Source organism: Equus quagga, chromosome 12 (assembly GCF_021613505.1).
Source record: "Equus quagga isolate Etosha38 chromosome 12, UCLA_HA_Equagga_1.0, whole genome shotgun sequence".
Lineage (NCBI taxonomy): Eukaryota > Metazoa > Chordata > Mammalia > Perissodactyla > Equidae > Equus > Equus quagga.
Window position 1 is genome coordinate 110,579,991 of NC_060278.1, and position 19,865 is coordinate 110,599,855.

Sequence of the window (19,865 nt, forward strand, 5' to 3'; positions counted from 1 at the left end):
GCTGATGCACCGGGCCCCGTGCGGCCCACAATGGCCTGTGGGTTAGATGCCAGCTGGCACCCGCCCTGCAGGGCTTCTCGTAAAAACTCTAGAGGTCCCTATTCAGTACAGTGGCCAGTCTGAATCACGAGGAGCTTTCAGTGTGAAATGCACCCCCACGATTCCAGAGCCTGAGTATGAAAGGAATGGACGATATCTCACTGACACCTTTGATGCTGGTTGTGTGTTGAAATGACAATATTTTGAATGCATTGAGTTAAATAAAATATCTTATTGAAATTCTTCTCACCTGTTTCTACTTTTTTACTGTAGCTGCTAGAAAATTTTAAATCCCATGTGACTGGCACTCTATTTCCACTGGGCTGTGCTGCCATGGACTCTGCCCCAGCAGAAAGGGAGCGTGCCTATCTGTGCACACGCAAAATTTTCCTGTGTTCTCTGGCCATTTTCCAGAATCTGCCTTGGCTCCCTCAGGCTAGGGCCCCCAACCCATGTTGGGACAGCTCGTCCCTCCCTTTGCCCGCTGTTATGGATCGAATGTTTGTTTCTTCAAAATTTGTGTGTTGGAATCTAATCCCCACTGTGAGGGTGTGAGGAAGGGGGCCTTCGGGTGATGAGGTCATGAGGGTGGAGCCCCAACGATGGGATTAGCACCCTTAGAAGAAGAGGCCAGACAGCCCCCTCCCCCTCTTTCAGCCAGGTGAAGACACCAGAAGGCAGCCGTCTGCAACCAGAAGAGGCCTCACCAGGACCCATCCACGCCACCCGATCTCGGACCTCCAGCCCCCAGCACTGTGGGAAATAGGTCTCTGTTGTTTATAAGCCACTCAGTCCCTGGTACTTTGTCAGAGCAGCTCGAGCTGGCTAAGACAGCAGCCATTCATTCATTTGTTCATTCACATTCTAAGTATTTGAGTGACTTGGGGCGCTAGCCTCTGTCCCCAGGCAGCCGCCTGTGTGGGGGGTGGGGACAGCGACCGGGAGAATAACACATACACATTTAAACGGCCAGGGGCCAACCAGAGGAAAACGCAGAGCTCTCCCCACCTGCTCCGCCCCCACCGGGTGCTCAGGTGACCGCCTTGCCTGCTGGCCCCGGCAGAGGGACAATGCCAGGCACTCAGGGAGACCTCGAGCCTGCCTCTGTCTGTGCCAGAGAGGCCGGCCTGTCCCCACCTGGAGCTCCAAACAGCCCCACTCACATGATGCAAATTGCCTGATTGCCGCAGGCAGGCAGAAGAGGGGGGGCCCCGAGGGGGAGCCGGGCCGGCGGGAAATGAATGAATGCCTCATTTGCTTCCCTGAAAGGCTGGTGGTGCTTCGGCTGGATTGCCGCACTCTGCAACAAAAACCCCGACGTTACAGGCTTGGAACACTCGGAGTCTAACACATGAACCAATTATGTCTTTGTGACAAACACGTTATTAGGAGAGAGATTCAATTCCTTTCCTGGGTAGAGGAATGATGCAGAGGAAGTGCCCCTGGACGAGATGCCCGGCTCCAGGGAGCAGCCTCCCGACGAGGGTGGGCAGCCACCAGCTCCTCCACACTGTGCGGAGGACAGTGGCCCTGGCCCCCAGCTTCCTCCCCAGGCAGGTGGCCGAGCCCTGCTCCGTTCCTCCTGCGGGTGGGTAACAACTTAGGGCTGTCTCAGTTGGCTCCAGCTGCCCTGACGGAACACCAGACTGGAGGCTGCTGGTCCAAGATCACGGTGCCGGGAGACTTGGTGTCTGGCGAGGGCCCTCCTCCTGGGTGGTAGCCAGCACCTCCTCACTGTGTCTGCACAGGGCAGAAGGGGCAAGGGGGCTCTCTAGGGCCTCCGTTATAAGAGCACTAACCCCATTTGTGGGGCTCCACCATCATAACCTAAGCACCTCCCAAAGGCCCCACCTCCAGACACTATCACACTGGGCATTAGGACTCAGCATATGAATTTGGGGGCACCAACATTCAGTCCATGGATGAATCTCTCCCATCTGTGTGATGTGAGGCAAGTCCATGTCCTCAGGTTGGAGTGAGGCTAAAAGAGGAAATAAATGCAATAAACAGGTGAGGAGATGCCCACGGACATGGCCTGTGAGGTTGGGAGGGGAGCAGCCCTACCCAGGAGGGCAGATGGCAGAGTTGCCAGAAAACCGGGGTTCCAGCTTTCCTGTTCTGTTTCTGTTTCTGTTTCTGGTTCAAAGTTTCCTTCAAAGGGGTCTGTCTGGTCTGAATGCCAAATGTGAGTTCTGTGTTCCACCATTCTCCTCATTACATAGACTAGTTTTCAGAGTCTGCTAATTATCACCTAAATTTGCTAATTTTCGTCCCTCGACAGAAGCCAGTGTGCGGTGGTTACGAAAGCTCAGGTGTTGCCAAGGAGGAATTTCGGCTGAAACCTGTCCCTTAAGGGGTGGCAGGGTCAGGAGGGAGGCGGGGGTCTGCTCGGAACCTGGCTGCAGCAGGATGAAGATGAGGAACCAGTTGGCCCCCTCGGCGGCCACTGTGCGGGAGGCCAAGGTCCTCAGGCCTCGAGGTCACGAGGCATTTGTGTGTTCCAGTGACCACCCTGGTTCTGTGTGAGCCAACAGCAAAACGGGGACAGAGAAGCTAAAGGCACACATGCTGGCTCACATGTGCACACACAGACACACACACACTCAGACACACACGCGTGCACCCTCAGACACCAGCACACACATGCACACTCACACAGCACACATACACACATGCACAATCAGCCAACTGAAGCGTGAACTGACATTTGTCGATTGTAGGGGCTTCGGGAAGACACCACTTAGACATCGTCAGACTCCAGACCCCTTGAAGGACCCAGCTCGCCCGGCTCATGCACGCTCAGCTGCCCAGGGCTCACTTGTGTTTGATTTCACTCTCGAATTTGATCCAGCAGCAAAGAGCTGGCTCTTCTCCTTCGAGGTTTAATTACACGCTGCTGGTTCTTCAAGAAGTCAGCCCCACAGGCCAGATTCACTGACGAGCCTCCCTTCACAGGAAACAAAAGTAAAAGAAAACCGTCCCCTCCTCTCCTCGTGCCCCTCCCCCAGCTCTGCGTGCCGCAGGTGGAGTAAGACGCCACAGTGACACCCAGTTATCTTTATAAACCCAGTCCCCAGGGCCCGCCCCAGGGCCGAGTGGTTAAGTTCTCACCTTCTGCTTCACCAGCCCAGGGTTTCACTGGTTCAGATCCTGGGCATGGACATGGCACCACTCATCAAGCCATGCTGAGGTGGTGTCCCACATGCCACAACTAGAAGGACCCACAAGTAGAATTTGCAGCTATGTACTGGGGGCTTTGGGGAAAAGAAGGGAAAAAAAAGACAGATTGGCAACAGATGTCAGCTCAGGTACCAATTTGAAAAGAAAACCAGTCACCACATTGTGGGGTAGGATAGCCCGGTCAACCACACAAATGCCCCTGCCCGCGTTTCCACCGCTTCCTCCCTCCCTCTCGCTTCTTGTATCGGGGCTCAGTGGTGGGGCCGTATTTTATTTGCTTGAGGAATGTTTCTCTCCAAAGAGGAAATGGAATGGTGGGACAGGTAAATAGGAAATATGGTACCCTGTCTGTGAGGCAGTGTATCAGTTAGCCTCTGATGTGTAAAAAACAGTCCAAAACTTACTGGCGTAAAACAATAACTATTTATTGGCTTGTGATCTTTTGGGTGGCAATTTGGGCTGGCTCAGCTGGTCTCAGCTGGGGTCACTCATGTGGTTTCGGTCATCCAGTGGCTCCACTGGACCTGGATGGTCCAAGCTGCCTCATGCACCTGTCTGGAGGTAGTGCCTGGTCCTGCTTGGGCTTCTCTCTCCAGGAGGCCCATCAGGGCGTCCTCACATTGTGGCAGCCGCATCCTGAGAGAGCGAGAGCAGACAGTGTAAGGCCTGGCTCGGAGGGCACACATCTGCTGCTTTGCACTGGTCAGAGCCAGCCCAGTCAAGCCATGGGCCCCAGACCCCACCTCTTTAAGGGAGTGACCAAGTCACGTTGCAAAAGGTATGCGTCCAGGGTGTGAGAAACCGTCAGCCATCCTTGAGGACCATCTTCCGTGGCCGTGAGGCTGGCAAGTTCACAGCACAGTCTTGTTAATGGAGAGTTCATGATGAGCTGCCTCACAATCTGGGACATCTGGAGAAGCGCCAGCCCTAAGATGGCACCCCGCAACCCCAAGGCTCTCCACGATGATCAAGAAGGCCCTCAGGCCCCTGGGAGGCCCTGGTCATTGCAGGGATGCCGGGCCATTGTGGTGATGTTTGTGGGCAAGCATGCCACTTAGCACATAGGGGCTGGTGGCAGCGGGTCCAGGGACAGCAGGCACAAAGGACCAGGACCTTGCCTTGGTCTCGTGGGAACGGTACATTGATCAGATGTCCTTGGCCCAGGGGGTGATCTCGAGGTTGTTTTTCCACACGTGGGCATGCTCTGTCACCACTCCATCCCCGGCGTTGCTGTGGATTTTGCCTTGTAGCCTCCATGTTGGTGAGAATTCGTCCTGTGGTTGAGTTCTCGGGGACAGTGACAGATTGGCCAGAAGCAGAGACCTCATGGCATTGACTGTTACACAATAGACCGCATCATCAGTGCAGTCAAGTGGCTGATTTTGCCCACCAGCACGGTCCAGGCACAGCCCAGCACAGGGAGGCCAAGGCCTTTGAGTGCCTTCGAGTGGCCATTTCAAAGCCATCAGAGAAAACTCATCTCACCAGTGTTGACAGAGCTAGCACAAGGTTGCACTGAGTGAGCCTCAGTAAATGCAGCCGGACTGTCACATGCCAGGATGCTGCTATTAGCACCCCGGTGGATGGTGGGACACGTGTGTCAGCAACAACAGGAGCAAAATGACTGGCCTCCATTATGGCCGGAGCTGACAGGTGACCCCAGCCCATCTGGATTTGCAGCAACCATCTCAATGGCAATTGCACTTGTCCAGGCTCGGCTGGGAGGGCAGCTCAGAGGATGCCCCACACTTCAGTCTACTCTCTGATTCTGCTGCAGCGGAACAAATCCCATCGTACCAATGCCTTCTGTGCACCTAACAGTGAGTCGTTATGGGGGAGAGGGCACTGGCAGCTCAGGGACAGCTCTGCAGAAATTAGGATACCCGTGCCTCCAGGAAGATGGACCTGTTGGAAGACACCAGAAAGTTTCCCTGCTCAGGACATTTCCATGAGAAAGAGACTCAGATTGTTAGAGAAAAGATGTAAGGAGGACCCTCTGACCTCAGAGGTCATCAGCAGCAAAGACACTCGCATGGAGGTTTATTTAAGCAGGAGACGCACCTCTGTGATGGAGCTGCCTGCACTACTGCGCACACAGCTCCGGCTGTCCGAGAGGCGGAGAGTCTAGCTGGGGTCCTCCTCTTGGCATAACCCTCACTGCCTCCTGCCTGCACTCACCCCCACATCCACTCATCCCCAGGTCCTACCTCAGCCCCCTAGTCTCTGCCAACTCTCCACTGCTCCCCTCCCAGTGGGGGCCGGCCATCGCCTGTCTCCTGGGCCTGGGCCCCTCCCTGGTCCCTTACCCCAGGCTCTACCCATCCTGCGGGCAGAGCGTCCCCAAATGCAAACGTGGCTGCAGGCACGCCCTGCTTCACCCCCTCCTCCAGCTTCACCCCCTCCCCCTGCATCGTCCTCTCCCCTGCTTCACCCCTCCCCCTGCTTCCACAACCCGGGGAATTGGTGCCGGCCCTCTGTGATCTGTCCTCTGCCTGGCCTCCCTGGGCTCCTGAGGTCTCACGTGCTCCTCTCCTTTCTCCAGCCCAAGGGTGCCCCTCATCCCTCAGGTCTCTGTGTAAAGATCCCTCTTTCAGAAAATGGCCCCTTGTCCCCAGCAGACTGTCTCCTGCTCGCCTCTGTGTCATGTGTGTTTTCTGTCCTCTGCACTCACCTCAGTCTGTGTGCAGAGGGTCTCACATTCAGCAGACACTTAATAAATGCTTGTGAAGGTCAGACGAGGTGAGCCTGGGAGTCTGGTGCATTCGGAGGATGGGAGATAGAGGATGGGCTGATGGACCCAGGATGGGGTGAGTAAAGAGAAGGGACAGTGCAGCCAGTAAGTGCTGGAACATTCCAATAAAAGATGGCAGAGCCTGTTCCTGGGCCCAGCCGCACAGCCTCATTCCCTTAAATTGCCTCAGCCACCACTGAGTTCCCGCAAGAGCAATGAGGGGCAGATGAGCCACTCATGGAATGTCAACAGCCTCAGCAGCCCCTGTGAGCCGCTCCTTCCAGCTCTCAGGGGAGCCAGGCTTCCCTTGGAGCCAACCAGCCCCCTTCTGGCTCCCGAAGCCTCAGAATGTCAACATCGCGCAGGCGCTCAGGGCCTCCGACTGGCCTGGGTCTTGGGGGTCCAGCTGGCAAGCCTCCCTTCCACCCAGGGGGCAGGCGGGGAAAGAACCCGAGCTGGGGGCTGCCATCGTTTCTGAGGGTCAGGATCTTCAGGGTGAATCTTCAGCCCACCCCCTCTTTATAGGCAGGAGTCAGGCCCAGCATGAGGATGGACGTGCTCAGGTCACTTGGCAAGACCCAGATGCCGGCCTGTCTTGCTCTCCATTCCAGCTCTAGACACAGAGAGATCAAGGCCCCTCACCCCTGCAGCGACCTGTCTCACACGCACATGTGTGGAGAACAGCCCGTCTCACGTGCCCTGGGCCGTTCGTACACGTAGAAGCTGAGTCAATTTACCGTAGCAAAGAGTCCTGCATGGCTGTAAAGGAGAAAACCAAAATGGAACAGTGTGTTGTCAGGTGGCCACGTTAAGGCCACGTTAAGGCCCACTAGTCTCTAGGGACAAAGGGAAGAAGGGCCTTGAATTGACATGTTATCGGGGAATGTGCTTTGGGACGGCGCGTGGCTGCACGCTGGCCCTCTGGCTGCACTTGGTGCCACCACCTGCATTCCCTCCTTACTGACCAGTCTTCTTTCTACGAGAGATCTGCAGCCAGGCTCGCCCGTGCGCGTGGGGGCTGAGTGAGGGCGGTGCCCCACCCACGTTTCTAAGGTGCGCTTGCCCCTCATCACAGCCATTCGGGGTGGAGGCCCCAGGAGGAGGCCTGGCAGAAGGAGCATAGTGTCGCTTCCTGGGGATTAAACCCAGAGCACAAGGTACCTTCCAAGCCCAGGGGCTGGTCAACTTGGGAAGAAACCAGAGCCAAATGCTGGTCGCCTTGGGGTGAGTCCCTCCCCAACTGGGGCCCTGGGGACATGGGTGGCCACTCCTAGTCCTCCCCCTCACACCAGCCCCTCAGCTCTGGGCCCACCAGAATCAGATTCACCTAAAGCAGGACAGAGCGCTAATTCCATTGAAAGGGGCCGAGATGCTGGGTACAGAGCCAGATGTCCACGGGGCGCAGTGACCGGCTCTGCCGGTGGACGGTAATTCAAAATTGGGAGGGAACAGGATATTTGCTAAACTGCCCACACAATTACTTGGCAGGAAAACACTGAAAATTGTGGGAAAAGCTGGAGATTCAGCTGCCAGCAACAACAGTGAAGAACAGGGGGTGGGCCAGCTGCACCAGGGCGGAGGACAAGGCCCCACGCTGAGCCCAGGCCTTGCACTGTGGCTGGGGGCACGGCTCTTTTCTAAACACACTTTCTGAGATGTGGTCAATGCCTGCTGGGAGCTCGCAGCCCTGACAGCACGGCATGACCCAGTGTCGTAGGACCTCAGTCTCGGGCAAGGCTGTGGGATGTGCACAGCTCCCTGGAAATCCACTCCCAATATCCACATGCCGGCCCCCAGGGTCTTGATCAGATCAGGTCCCCAAGCTTTCCTGGCATGAGGCAAAAAACTTTGATGGCTTGACTTCTGTCACGGGCACATTCGAAGCCTCCAGAACGCTCTGTGCTAAATGAGTTGGCACCGCTTTTAATCTCTCAGAGTCAAATTAGTGCCCTCCATGTTAGAAAAGTCCAAACAGAGGCTTACAACCCTGATCCAAGCAGCTTGTGTCTGAATGGCAGTGTAAGCAGTACGAGTTCTTGCAGACTGGGAGCCACTCTACAAGACAGACTTTGTCAAAAGCAAGAAAACAATCACTCTCATAGTGGAGGTGCAGGTAGGGATGAGAGCCAGGGCACACCCCATGTGGGCTATGGCTTCTGTTAGGTGACCACAGAGGTGGGGGCCCTTCCCCGGCGTCAGATGTCTGCCCACAGGCTCACTGCCCTGCCGCCTGTTCTCCTCAAGGACTTTTAAAGCCTTGCTTGTTGCTACTTAGCAGATGTCCCACTGGTTTGAACATTCTCATGGGCTTTTCAGCCAACAGATATTTGAAAACACAGCAAACAGGCCTTCAGCCCACACCCTTGATGGCTCGCCGCTCTGTACAGATGGCTTCGATGCAGTTTTGAGAGGTGCTGGCCTGACCGAAAAGCATCTTGCAATCCGAGCTGCTGCACCCAGAGTGGCCAACGAGTCCCCACCCAACTCTCGGCCAAGGTCAGACGCCCAGCACCCGTCCTGTGTGCTACCGAGGGGAGGGCTCCCCTCTGGCCCTCCTCGAGGACCCTCCTCCAGCACAGGTGGAGGGACAGGCATGTTGGGAAGGCCGTTTTCCTAATCTGATTGAGGGTCTCCCAGCAGTCTGTCTGGTGCCAGCTCTGCGGTGCAGCCAGGAGCAGACAGGATGTGGCGGCAGAGTGGCTTCTGTTTCGCCAAGTTCACTCTCAGACTGTGTCCTCTGTGGCTCCAGCACTCTGGGAGGGAAGACTCCCCAGTACAGGGCTGCTGGCTACACAGGCGGGAGGGCTGGGGGACAGGGTGGTGCCTCCTGCAGAGGTCACAGCTTGCTCACCTACTCCAAGGGTCCCCCCGCCCCAGGTCCCTCTCCCCAAGTCTCCTCCCCCCAGGTCCCCCACCCCAATTTCCTCCCCCCCAGGTCCCCTCACCCCAGGTCCCTTCCCCTATCTCCCTCCACCCCAGGTCTCCTCCACCCGAGGTCCTCCCACCATGGGTCCTTATGCCCTTAGGTCCCTAAGCCCCCAGGTCCCTATTTCCCCAGGTCCTCCCACTCCAGGTCCCCCCCCACCACATTCCCCCACCCCAGGTCCCTATGTCCCCAAGTCCGCCCCACCCAGGCCTCTGTCACACCCAGGCCATGCCCTCCAGTGCAGCCCCATCTGCTCCTATGGGCACTGTCCGTGGTGCTGAACTCTGAGTCTCCCTAGGGCTCCAGAATTCCCTCCAGAGTCCAGCCTCTCCCAGAAATTTGAAACCAGAAGAAGAGCTCGGGGACCAGGGTGGACCAGAAGGGAGATCAAAGAAAGGAGAGAGAAATGAATAGAAGTTCAGCCCTGAGATATCACCAAGGAGTTGTGGCCTTTGGACTAGAAGTCATTCTCAAAAATTTGCAGTTACCTGAAAAAACTCCCCTCTGGGAAGTTGGGATGGGGCACACACCCAGTGACTCTTCACTGATGAGGATGAGGTCCTTCCACCCTTGTCTAGCTCTCGCCCATACTCAGTGGATATGTGTTCTATTCATCTGCATCACTGTAAGGTGAGGATGCCGATAGCTTCTACTTCGTAGGCACCTGGCATGTCCTCTTGAATTTAGAGCACACAGATGGAATAAATGGAAACACGGGCCTGCCAGCTCCCCAGCACTCTCCATGAATCAGCTTGTGTCAGTGTCTGTTAGGTTTCTCTCCAGAACCATCCTGGGCGTCTCCTCACTTTACCAACATGCCAGCTGCTCTGTGCTCACTCTTTTCACTGAACTATGCTCTTGGCCCACCCTGTTGTCCTCATTCTCCCTGTCAACAGAGTGCCCCATGTTGCGGATGCATCATAACTTATCAACCAGCCCAAACCATACGCACTGAAGTTGTTCCTGGATTTTTGCCTTTCGAACTAGGCTGTGCTGAGTGACCATGACACTCAGCGACTCTGGAATGACCTACACGATTGTTCCTGCCCTCGGCTGTGGCCGAGAAGGGAGGAAGGGGAGTTGTGAGGGACCTCAGGTATTTGCTCCGTTTCAGCTTTTTCTGGGTATGAGGAGGGTTCTGTTCCATCTGGAGTCTGTCTCCAGAAGTCACCCCTGTGAGTCTGGGCCTGGCTGGGGGCTGGTCATCTGCTGGGGTGGGGAGTCCCCTGCCAGACCAGCTGAGACGGTCCCAGCGGTCTCCACAATGGAGGGCTTGGACAAGCCTTTTCTTTCCACCTCCCTCTCAGCAGCCTCAGAAGCTGTTTTGTGAGCCACTGGGTTTTGCAAACATCCTGAGTGATATTTTGCACCTTCCCACTCACCATGGGCTGGTTGTTGAGCCTTGAAGCACCACAGTGGAGAGTCCGGGGGCTGTCTCTTTATCTAAACATGATGAGATAAACTGGAGAGAAACAGACCCTGGTACCAAACAAGCAATTATTCTTCAGAAAAAGGGTGGAGGGGTCAAGGACCATTGAGGAGGCAGAAGAGTTGCCCCAGGCTGAGAATCCCCTCACTGGTGGAGCACCAGGGGCCAGGCCAGTCGGTCTGCATCCACACTGGGGGCTCCTCACCTGCCTTCACCTGTTTGCAGGCAGGCTGTGTGCCTTCCCACTGTCCTGGGGGTCAGCCCTCTCTTCCTGGCAGACCCACCATCCCATTCCAGCTGCCCCTAAATGCACACTTCCTTTTTATTGTTTAACCATGTCACTCTATCTCCCTCACAAAATTGCAAATGCTGGAGGCCCTGAGTTCTCAGACGGGACTGGCCACTGCCAGCCAATGCCCTCAGAGCATCGCAGCTCCCCAGGCTGAAGCCCCACCCAACCTTCTTCCTTTCCTCCCAGTACCGACCTGGGTACCACAGAGGACAAACTGTGCTCTCGGCACCCAGGTAAGTACCTTTGTTGTCCCCCTTTCAGAAATGAGAAAGCTGAGACCAAGAGGCCGTTCCAGAACTGCCTGAGGTCACAGCTAACCAGTGGACAAGCAGGGCTCCTGTCTGCCTGAGCCCAAAGTCCACCCCCCAACCCCAGGCACTAAAGCCCCCCAGGTACCCCAACCCCCAGACACCCTGCAGCTTCCTGGAGGCCCCACCCACCTCAAGAGTCTTCAGCTCAGGTCAGGGCTGCAGAGCCAGAGGGGGACAGCGAGGCAGGGAGGCATCTCCACATTTCGCCTGGCACCAGAAGGCCTGTGTTCCCTCAGGCAGGCTGCCCTGGGTGGTCAAAGCTTGCCCGTTGGTCAGTCAAAGCTACCTGGAGGGTGCTTAGCCACTGTCTCAGGGACAGAAGGTGGGCTCTGGGATGGAGATGTTCAGCTGCCCAAAGCCGGGACCTGGATCCCTCAAGGCTCCAGCTCTGGAATCTGCTTCCTCCCAGGGTCCCTGGGCACACAGGCCAGTCCCTGCCCTCAAACACCCCACAGTTCAGAGGAAGAGTGGGAAAGGAGGGCCTCAGTTATAGGAATCTTTGGAGGGCGAGGTGGGACAGGAATCTCCCAGGGCTGAAAGAATTGATGTTTTTCCATCACTAAATTTTATAGCAAAATTTTACAGCAGCGCCTGAAGCACTTTATTTTTTAAAATTCCAACAGTTTAATACATAGAGTGAATAAGCAAAACTTCCACGAATTCTTCTACTTGTGTTGTTTTTATTTCTATGTTTTAATCTTTGTTCCATCTGGATTTTTTTGGTGTGAGATCTCTGTGAGTCAGGATACAAGCTCCAAGAACTAATTCAGGTTGTCTTAAGGGGAATAAAGGAATATTTATTTTGCTCAAGAAAAACTAAAAGTCCAGGACGGATGGTTGCAGGCATAGCTGGATCAAGGAGCTCACCTGATGTCGTGGAGTGCTCTCCTTTTGAATGTACTGGCTTCATTCTTAGGCACGTCCTCGCCACAAGAGGGGAAAATGACAGCAACAGCTACAAATGCAGTTTATCACACAGCAGGCCCCTGAAAAGGTGGTGTCTCTTTCCTGAACAAAAGGCCTGGGGCTGGTCCTCATCAGACAAGTGTGATTGGTGCAGGGGTGAACACGTGGCCTGCATTTGTCCAATGAGGGCCAGCTCAGGCCTTTTGGAATGTGCCAATTGGCCAGGTCTGGAGAGGAGGTAGGCGACTGGGGGAGGGGTGGGTGGTTCCTGGGAAGCAGAGAGGAGGTCCCAGGAAGGGGCAGTGGATGCTGGCCGGGCAGGGGCAGCAGCCCGGAGGGTCCAGCCTACTTCTCCCGCTGGCTTAGACACCGTCTTCATCAGCGGGCGTTTCTGGCCTCTCTCCCACCCCGTTGTTCTCTCTGTCCATTCATTCATTGATGCCAAACTATTCTCATTACGGTCTCTTTTTAGTGTGGCCCAGTGGTTGGTGAGGCTCTTGTCTCCCCGTCCCATATTGACCCATCTCTCTTCCTTTCCAGGACTTTCCCAGCTATTCTAAGGTTATTATTTTTTTCCATTTGAATTTTAAAACCAGCCTGTCTATTCCCAAGTCACTCTCATGTTTTATTCGGACAGATGCCCAGACCACACATAGCCCATCCGTGTCCACGTGTCAGTCCAGGGAGCGCCCTGGCTTCCCTCAGTCAAGGCTTCTTTTCCCTCAGGTGGTGACATTTCAGCATCTCCAGGAGATTTTGCACATGGTTTATTGGATTATTCCTCTTTGCTCATTGCTGCAGAGTAGGGGGTAGATGCAGGAAAGGGGTGCAGGCTGAGCCCCCATCTGTGCTGTGAGCCTTGGTAAGAGGAGGAAAACCCTGAGACTCAGACCCCAGCAACCCTACAGTCCAGACTCAGTGTCAGTCTCCAGGCTGGAGGGGTGGAGAAGCCGAGAGAAAGCATCTCCTTCTGAAAGCCAGTGCTGGCCTGAGCCCCGTCTCTAGACCCAGAGGCCCCGCCTCTGATCAGGGCAGGCCTGAGGGCCGGGGGCTTCTCACCCTGCTCCAGGACCTCGGGACCAAGGGCTTGTACTTCTTCCAACTGCAGGAGCCACTGGGGCCCTTGGGCCAGACCCCACAACCCACCAAGCTGGGCCCTGGACCCCTGCTTGTGAGCCCCGCCCAGCCCCCGAGTTAGCTATTTTTGCTGCCTGTGCCCAGCAAGGTATGGTATTTTAAATGTTTTGACATTTAAAATCTGTGTTGGATACATTTGTTCTAGTTAAATTATACCCAGGCTGTGGCGATTCTTGGGGAATTGGTTTGTCTCCTGGACCCGGCCCTGGCATCCCTCTGCGCCCCTACCCAGTCCCCCACCCAGCAGGGAGCCCCAGAAAGCTTCCCAGAGCTGGCGCTCGGCCATCAGCACCTCATCATCCCACAGAAGATGGGCAAGTGGAAAGCAGCAAAACCGGGGGAGGTAGGATGGGTCCCCAGTCTCTGGACCCGCCACCCAAGCTAGGCGGACGCAGGACACAAGGGTGCCTGGTGGAGGCGGCTCCCAGGAACCCATGTGGGCAGATGACGCATGATGGGTGCCGGAGCTGCAAGTGTGGACAGCCATGCTCCCAAGGGTCTGGGTGGCCCCTCTCCAGCGTGGTCCTCCTCCAGTTTAGCAGAGCCTTGTGCAAATGGGACTGAAGGTAACTTCAGGCCACCAGCTCCTGGGAGGCCTCAAGTCCTCGGACTGGGGCCTGGAGCACATGGGAGTAGGCAGGACCTTTGGAGGCCTTGGCCAGTGTCCCAAAGAGAGCAAGTGTGTGAGTCTGCCCTGCTCTGGACAGACGCTCGGCCGCCAGGAGGCTCAGGAAGCAAACCCGCCCGTGTTCCGAAACCTCCTGCACTTTTTGTGGCTGCTGGGTCTCAGTAGCCACTGCCCGCATTAGCAGGACAGGGCTGTGATTGTCCTCACCCCTGGTGAGACCGTCACAGTCGTGGTGTTGAGGAGGCCTCAACGCAGGACCCCTGGCTCTGCTTTCAGGGCTGTGGGCAAACCTGGGTGAGGAGGTGGCAGGAGGGTCGCCCAGCAAACCCCAACTGCAGCCGCCCTGGAACTGCTGGGTGAATTGCAGCCACCAGGCCGGAGCCAGCACAGGCAGGCCCCCCAGGTACCACCCGGAGCCTCTTGGATTCTGAAGTTCAAAATCAGCGTGAAGAGCAGCTTGGCAGGGCCGGAAAGGAGCCACTGCCTCCCCGTCACGAGGGCACTCATGCAGGTGCAGAGAAGCGAGGGGCGTCGGGATATGACACGACAGAGCCTTTAAGAAGGAATAAAAAGCCAACACAGTTTTGAGCCACTTGAGGCGATTATTTTGCGGCCTGGAGATGATGCCTGTTTTAGGACCAGCTCTGGGGGAGGCCCGTCAGGGACACACGCATCCTTGCTCATCCTGCTCACGCACGTCCCATCATCGCTCAGCCATCCACTTGTGTTTTTGCTCCTGTTGTGAGCAGCAGCGCCAGCTCAGGAGGAGACCCAGCTACCCCCCTCTCCAGAGGGCCACGGCCACTCGGGCTGAGCAGGTGCCTGGGCAGGTGCCAGCTTGGGCTGAGAAGGTGTCATCGCAAGGCCTGGCCAAGTCCAGGTCCAGCCACTTCTGAGCCAGTGTCTTTGGCAAGTTCCATGACTTCCCTGAGACTCGGTTTCCCCGGGTGCAGAGTGACGTGGCAGTTAGAGGTGCTAAAGGAGCACTTTTCGATGCCCTGAGTGGCAGTGGGGATGGAGTGAGAGGAAGGGTTTTCTGTTTGTGTCCGAACGTGAACTATCTGCCTGCAGGGCAAAGGATGCTGGGCTGGGCTTCCTGGAGAGGTCAGGTGGAGCAGCCACGTGCTCAGGGGCCTCATCCATGGACGTGTGTCCAGACCTGGGAACCTGGAGCCCCAGCCTTTGCCACAGCTGGGACACCCCAGAGTTCGCGTTCCACATTATACAGGCTGGACCCTGTGCAGAGGCTCCTTGAGGTGGCAGAGAGTCTGTGAACCTCCTCTGAGCCAGGGGTGGCAGGAGCAGGTGGAGAGTTGAGTTGGGGATAGGCGGCCTATGTCTGCCTGGCCGCCCCAATAGACCGAGTGGCTCCACACTCGAGGCCCTAGACCCCAGCCAGTGGGGCAGGGCCAGGGCAGTGTTCATGCATGTGGGTCTGATGGCCTGCCTTCCCCGTCTCTCCACAGATCAACACCTTCATGTCTTTCGTGTTCCCCATGGTGCTCATCTCCATCCTGAACACCATCATCGCCAACAAGCTGACTGTCATGGTATGCCAGGCCGCCGAGCAGGGCCAGGTGTGCACCATTGGGGACCAGCACAGCTCATTCAGCATGTCCATTGAGCCCGGAAGGGTCCAGGCCCTGCGGCACGGTGTCCGGGTCTTACGTACGTAACCACTGGGACCCTCGGGGGGCGGGTGGTGGCCAGAGGCCGTCAAAGTAGCAAGCATGGCACCAACAAATGGGGCAAAGTTTAAAGCCCCAGGGACACAGCACGACAGGGCCAAGACTCAGAGTGCTGGCTCCATCTGAGGTTGGTGGTGCTTTTGGCTCCATTCATTCATCCATCCATTCATGCACTCATCCAATCATTCACTCATCTATTCATCCATCCATCCACTCACTCACTCATTCCCTCATCCATCCATCCATTCACTCATCCATCCATCCATCCATTCATGTCCTCATTCATTCATCCATCCATCCATCTATTCATGTGCTCATCCATCCATCCACTCATCCATCCTTCCTCTCACTCACTCATTCATTTATCCAGTCACTCATTTATTCAACAAGTCTCCTGAGCACCTACTTAGGGTGAAGCAGCTTTCTCGCAGAGCCTGGGGGCAGCAGAAGCAGAGGTCCCCTCTACATTCCAGTGGGGGCACAGATTCCACCAGAGGAGACAAACATGTGCACCACACACATTCGGACAGTGATAAGCATGGAGAAGAAAACGAAGCTGTGTGGCTAGATCTGGCAGCCAGGAGGGGCTCCCTGAGGAGGTGACGTCCAGCTGAGGCCAGCAGGACCAGGAGCTGGTCTTGGCAATAGAGCTGCGAGCAGAGGAACAGCTGGTGCAGAGGCCCTGTGGCGGGTGGGAGCTGTGAGCAGAATCACATTTTTGTCTTTCTGTGTCTGGCTTATGTCACTGAGCATAAAGTGCTCAAGGTTCATCCATGTCATAGTGGGTATCAGAATTTCCTTCCTTTTTAGGGCCGAGTAACATCCCATTGTTTGGATACACCACATTTTGTTTATCTATTCCTCTGTTGATGGACAGTTGGGTTGCTTCCATCTTTTGGCTGCTGTGAATAGTGCTGCTGGGATGTACAAATGTCTGTTGGCATCGCTAATGTCAATTGTTTGGGGCATATACCCAGGAGCAGAATTGCTGGATCTATGGTAATTCTATTTTTAATTTTTTGAAGAACTGAATATTATTTCCCACAGCAGCTACACCATTTTACGTTCCCACCAACCGGGCACCCGGGTGCCAACTTCTGCACATCCTCATCAAATATTCTTATTTCCAGGGGCCAGCCTGGTGGCATAGTGGTTAAGTTTGTGCACTCTGCTTCGACGGCCCAAGGTTCGCAGGCTCGGATCCCGGGCGCTGACCTATGTACTGCTTATCAAGCCATGCTGTGGCAGTGTCCCACATATAAAATAGAAGAAGATGGGCACAGATGTTAGTTCAGAGTCAATCTTCCTCAGCAAAAAGAGGAAGACTGGCAGTGGATGTTAGCTCAGGGCTAAATCTTCCTCATCAAAAAAGAAATTCTTATTTTCTGGTTGGTTTGCTCTGTTGATAGGAGCCATCCTAGTGGGTGTGAGGTGGTGTCTCCTTGTAGCTTTGCTTTGCATTTCCCTGGCGATTAGGATGTTGAGCATCTTTTCACGTGTTTATTGGACATTTGTGTATCTTCTTTGGAGAAAAGTCTATTCAAGTCCTTTCCCCATTTTTGAGGTGGGTTGCTTTTTTGTTGTTGATTAGTTATCTCTATGTTCAAGATATTAACCCCTTATCAGACATGTGACTTGTAAATATTTTCTCCCATTCTGTGGATTGCTTTTTCATTCTGTTGACTGTGTCCTTTGACACATGGTTTTTAATTTTGTTGTCCAAATTATCTTTCTTTTGTTGCCTGTGCCTTTGATGTCATATCCAAGAAATCATTGCCAAATTTGATGTTGTAAAGTTTGAGCCCTGTATTTTCTTCTAAGAATTTTATACTCTTTACTCTTATACTTAGGTCTTTGATCCATTTTGAGTTAATTTTTGTATATGGTGTGAGGTAAGGGTCCAACTTCATCTGCATGTGGATGTCCAGTTCTCCAGGTACCATTTGTTGAAGAGACTGTCCTTTCCCCACTGAGTGGTCTTGGCAGCCTTGTAGAAAATCATGTGACCATATGTGTGCGGGTTTGTCCCTGGGCTCTCTCTTCTGCTCCGTTGGTCTCTGTGGTCTGTCTTTGTGCCAGCACCGCGGTGTTTTCATTCCTGTGGCTTAGCGGTAAGTTTTGAAATCAGGAAGTGTGAGCCCTCCAGCTTAGTTTTCCTTCCTCAAGGTTGTTTTGGTTATTCGGGGTCCCCTGAGATTCCATATGAATTTTAGGATGGGTTTTTCTATTTCTACAAAAAGTGTCGTTGGGATTTTGGTAGGGATTGCGTAGAGTATGTAGACCGCTTTGTCCTCCTAACACGGTCAAGTCTTCTAGTCCGTGAGCACAGGTGCCCCCTCCACCTCCCTGAGGCCCGCGTCCCTGAGGCCTGTCTCTGGGTGTGTCTCTCTCCCTGAAGCCTGTCTCTTTCTCTCTGCGGCCTGTCTCTGTGTCTCAGGTGCCGTGGTCCTCGCCTTTGTGGTCTGCTGGCTGCCCTACCACGTGCGGCGCCTCATGTTCTGCTACATTTCAGAGAAGCAGTGGACCCCGTGAGTACCGGGACGCCGAGGCCAGGGGCTGCTCCCCAAAATGGGTGGGCGTGGGAGGTGGGGGCGCCGAGAGGAGCAGCTCACGCCAGGGTGCGGGCCAGGTGTCCCCGAGTCAGCCCTCGGGAATGGCTGTGACTGGCCGGGGGAAGAAGGCCATGAGGGACAGATGCCCCGGGAAGCTTCTCGGCCGAGAGACAGGTTGCAGCAGAAGGAAAGCAGGTCCCTGAGAGTCAGTACCGGGGACAGGTTTAGAGATGTCAGAGAGTGACAGGGAAGGGCTGGCCCTGCTGGATGTGGGAGGAGGGATGGCAGCTTTCGGGGCTCCTAGACATTCCCCCCGGGGCTGGAGGCATCACTAGGACCCCCAGGACTCCAAGAGAGCCACACCCAGGCTGTGACACATGGCAGCGAAAGGACAACGCAAAATCCGCAGAAGGAAAAGCACCTGAGGAGTTGGGGGTCCAGGGCAAGCTTCCAGAAGCCCCTTCCCGGACTGACTCCCCTAGGATGAGCTGTGACAATATGTGAAATGCTGTCTACCAGGAAGCTTGCCAGAGACCGAGCATGCAGGGTTTTTACTGGGGGAGCCGGTCACGCAGGCACCCCTGCCTGGCAGGCACCAACATTCCAGACTCCCAGAAGGATGCAGGTGCTCAGTACAATCCATGGAGTCTGCACAAACAGCTTGGACCTAGGAGCCCCTCCTACCCTATCAGGGATGGTGGGGACGCTCCTGAAATCCAAGTGCCCGTCCCAGGCGAGACCAGCCTTGCCAGCAGGCGTTTCTGAGATGGAAGCCTTCCCTGGGCCCGCAGCGCGAGCTCTTCTGCACAGCAGGACTGCCAGGTCAAAGGGTCACGGGTTCTTCAATGTGACAAGGAATCGTTGGGGAGGGCAAATCTGGGAGAGGTAAAGAGAAGTTACGAGGAGCAGAGCGCAACCTCAGATAAAGGGTTTCTGAAACTCAGAGTTGCCTGGTGATGAAGTGAGCTGTCTGCTGAAGGGGTGAGATCCCTGTGGGCAGAGGCAAGTAAGCCGAGGGCAAGGTGCACAGCTCAGGAGACTTGGAGGCGGTTCCTGCCCTGTCTTTTGAGTTGCGGCCCAGCACAGCAGAGCCCTGCAGCCCTGGGGGCCTGGGATTCTGCCCACATAAGGGCAGGACAGGTGTGCCACAGGGAGAGGTGGGGACTGCAGCAAAGTGGAGCGGCCACACCCGGCCTGGGGACGGTAGATGCAAACCCAGCTCAGCTGACAGGTCAGGCAGGAGTGGGATCAGAACTTCCAACTTCTTCCTCAGGAGAAGCCAAAACCCTGAAATTCATCATGAAATAGCCCCACATAAAAAATTTGCAAGTAGTTGTTCATTATTGTCCCAGGCCCTGCGTCCGCTGGCTGCCGTGAGCCCCAGGAGTGACCACAGCCGGGTCTGCACCCTCTCCCCGCAGGTTCCTCTACGACTTCTACCACTACTTCTACATGCTGACCAACGCCCTCTTCTACGTCAGCTCCACCGTCAACCCCATCCTGTACAACCTCGTGTCCGCCAACTTCCGCCAGATCTTCCTGTCCACCCTGGCCTGCCTCTGTCCCCTGTGGGGGCGCAGGAGGAAGAGGCCAGCCTTCTCGAGGAAGGCTAACAGCGTGTCCAGCAACCACACCTTCTCCAGCAACGTCACCCGGGAGACCCTGTACTAGGGGTCAGGAGGGGGCCGGGAGGGGGCAGGAGGGGGCTGGATGGAGACAAGGATGGGGTAGGGAGGGGGCAGGGAGGGGGCAGGAGGGGGCCGGGAGGGGGCTGGATGGAGACAAGGAGGGGGTAGGGAGGGGGCAGGAAGGAAGCTGAGAGGGGGTTGGATGGAGACAAGTAGGGGGCAGGGAGGGGGCTAGGAGGGGACTGGATGGAGCAGGGAGGGGTCTGGATGGGGGCAGGGAGGGGGCTGGATGGGGGCAGGGAGGGGGCAGGAGGGGGCCGGGAGGGGGCTGGATGGAGACAAGGAGGGGGTAGGGAGGGGGCAGGAAGGAAGCTGAGAGGGGGTTGGATGGAGACAAGTAGGGGGCAGGGAGGGGGCT

At 55.7% G+C, this 19,865-nt stretch overlaps 1 protein-coding gene across 1 annotated transcript in view; it reads left to right on the top strand.

Moving 5' to 3' along the window:
• The window catches only part of NTSR1 (neurotensin receptor 1), a 53,614-nt gene extending 34,124 nt beyond the window's left edge, over nucleotides 1–19,490 (top strand). The window contains exons 2-4 of the mRNA XM_046678211.1: nucleotides 15,046–15,247; nucleotides 17,705–17,795; nucleotides 19,241–19,490. Coding sequence (XP_046534167.1) covers nucleotides 15,046–15,247; nucleotides 17,705–17,795; nucleotides 19,241–19,490 — 543 coding nt within the window. The remainder of the gene's footprint in view (nucleotides 1–15,045; nucleotides 15,248–17,704; nucleotides 17,796–19,240) is intronic.
• The last annotated feature ends 375 nt before the right edge of the window (nucleotides 19,491–19,865 follow it).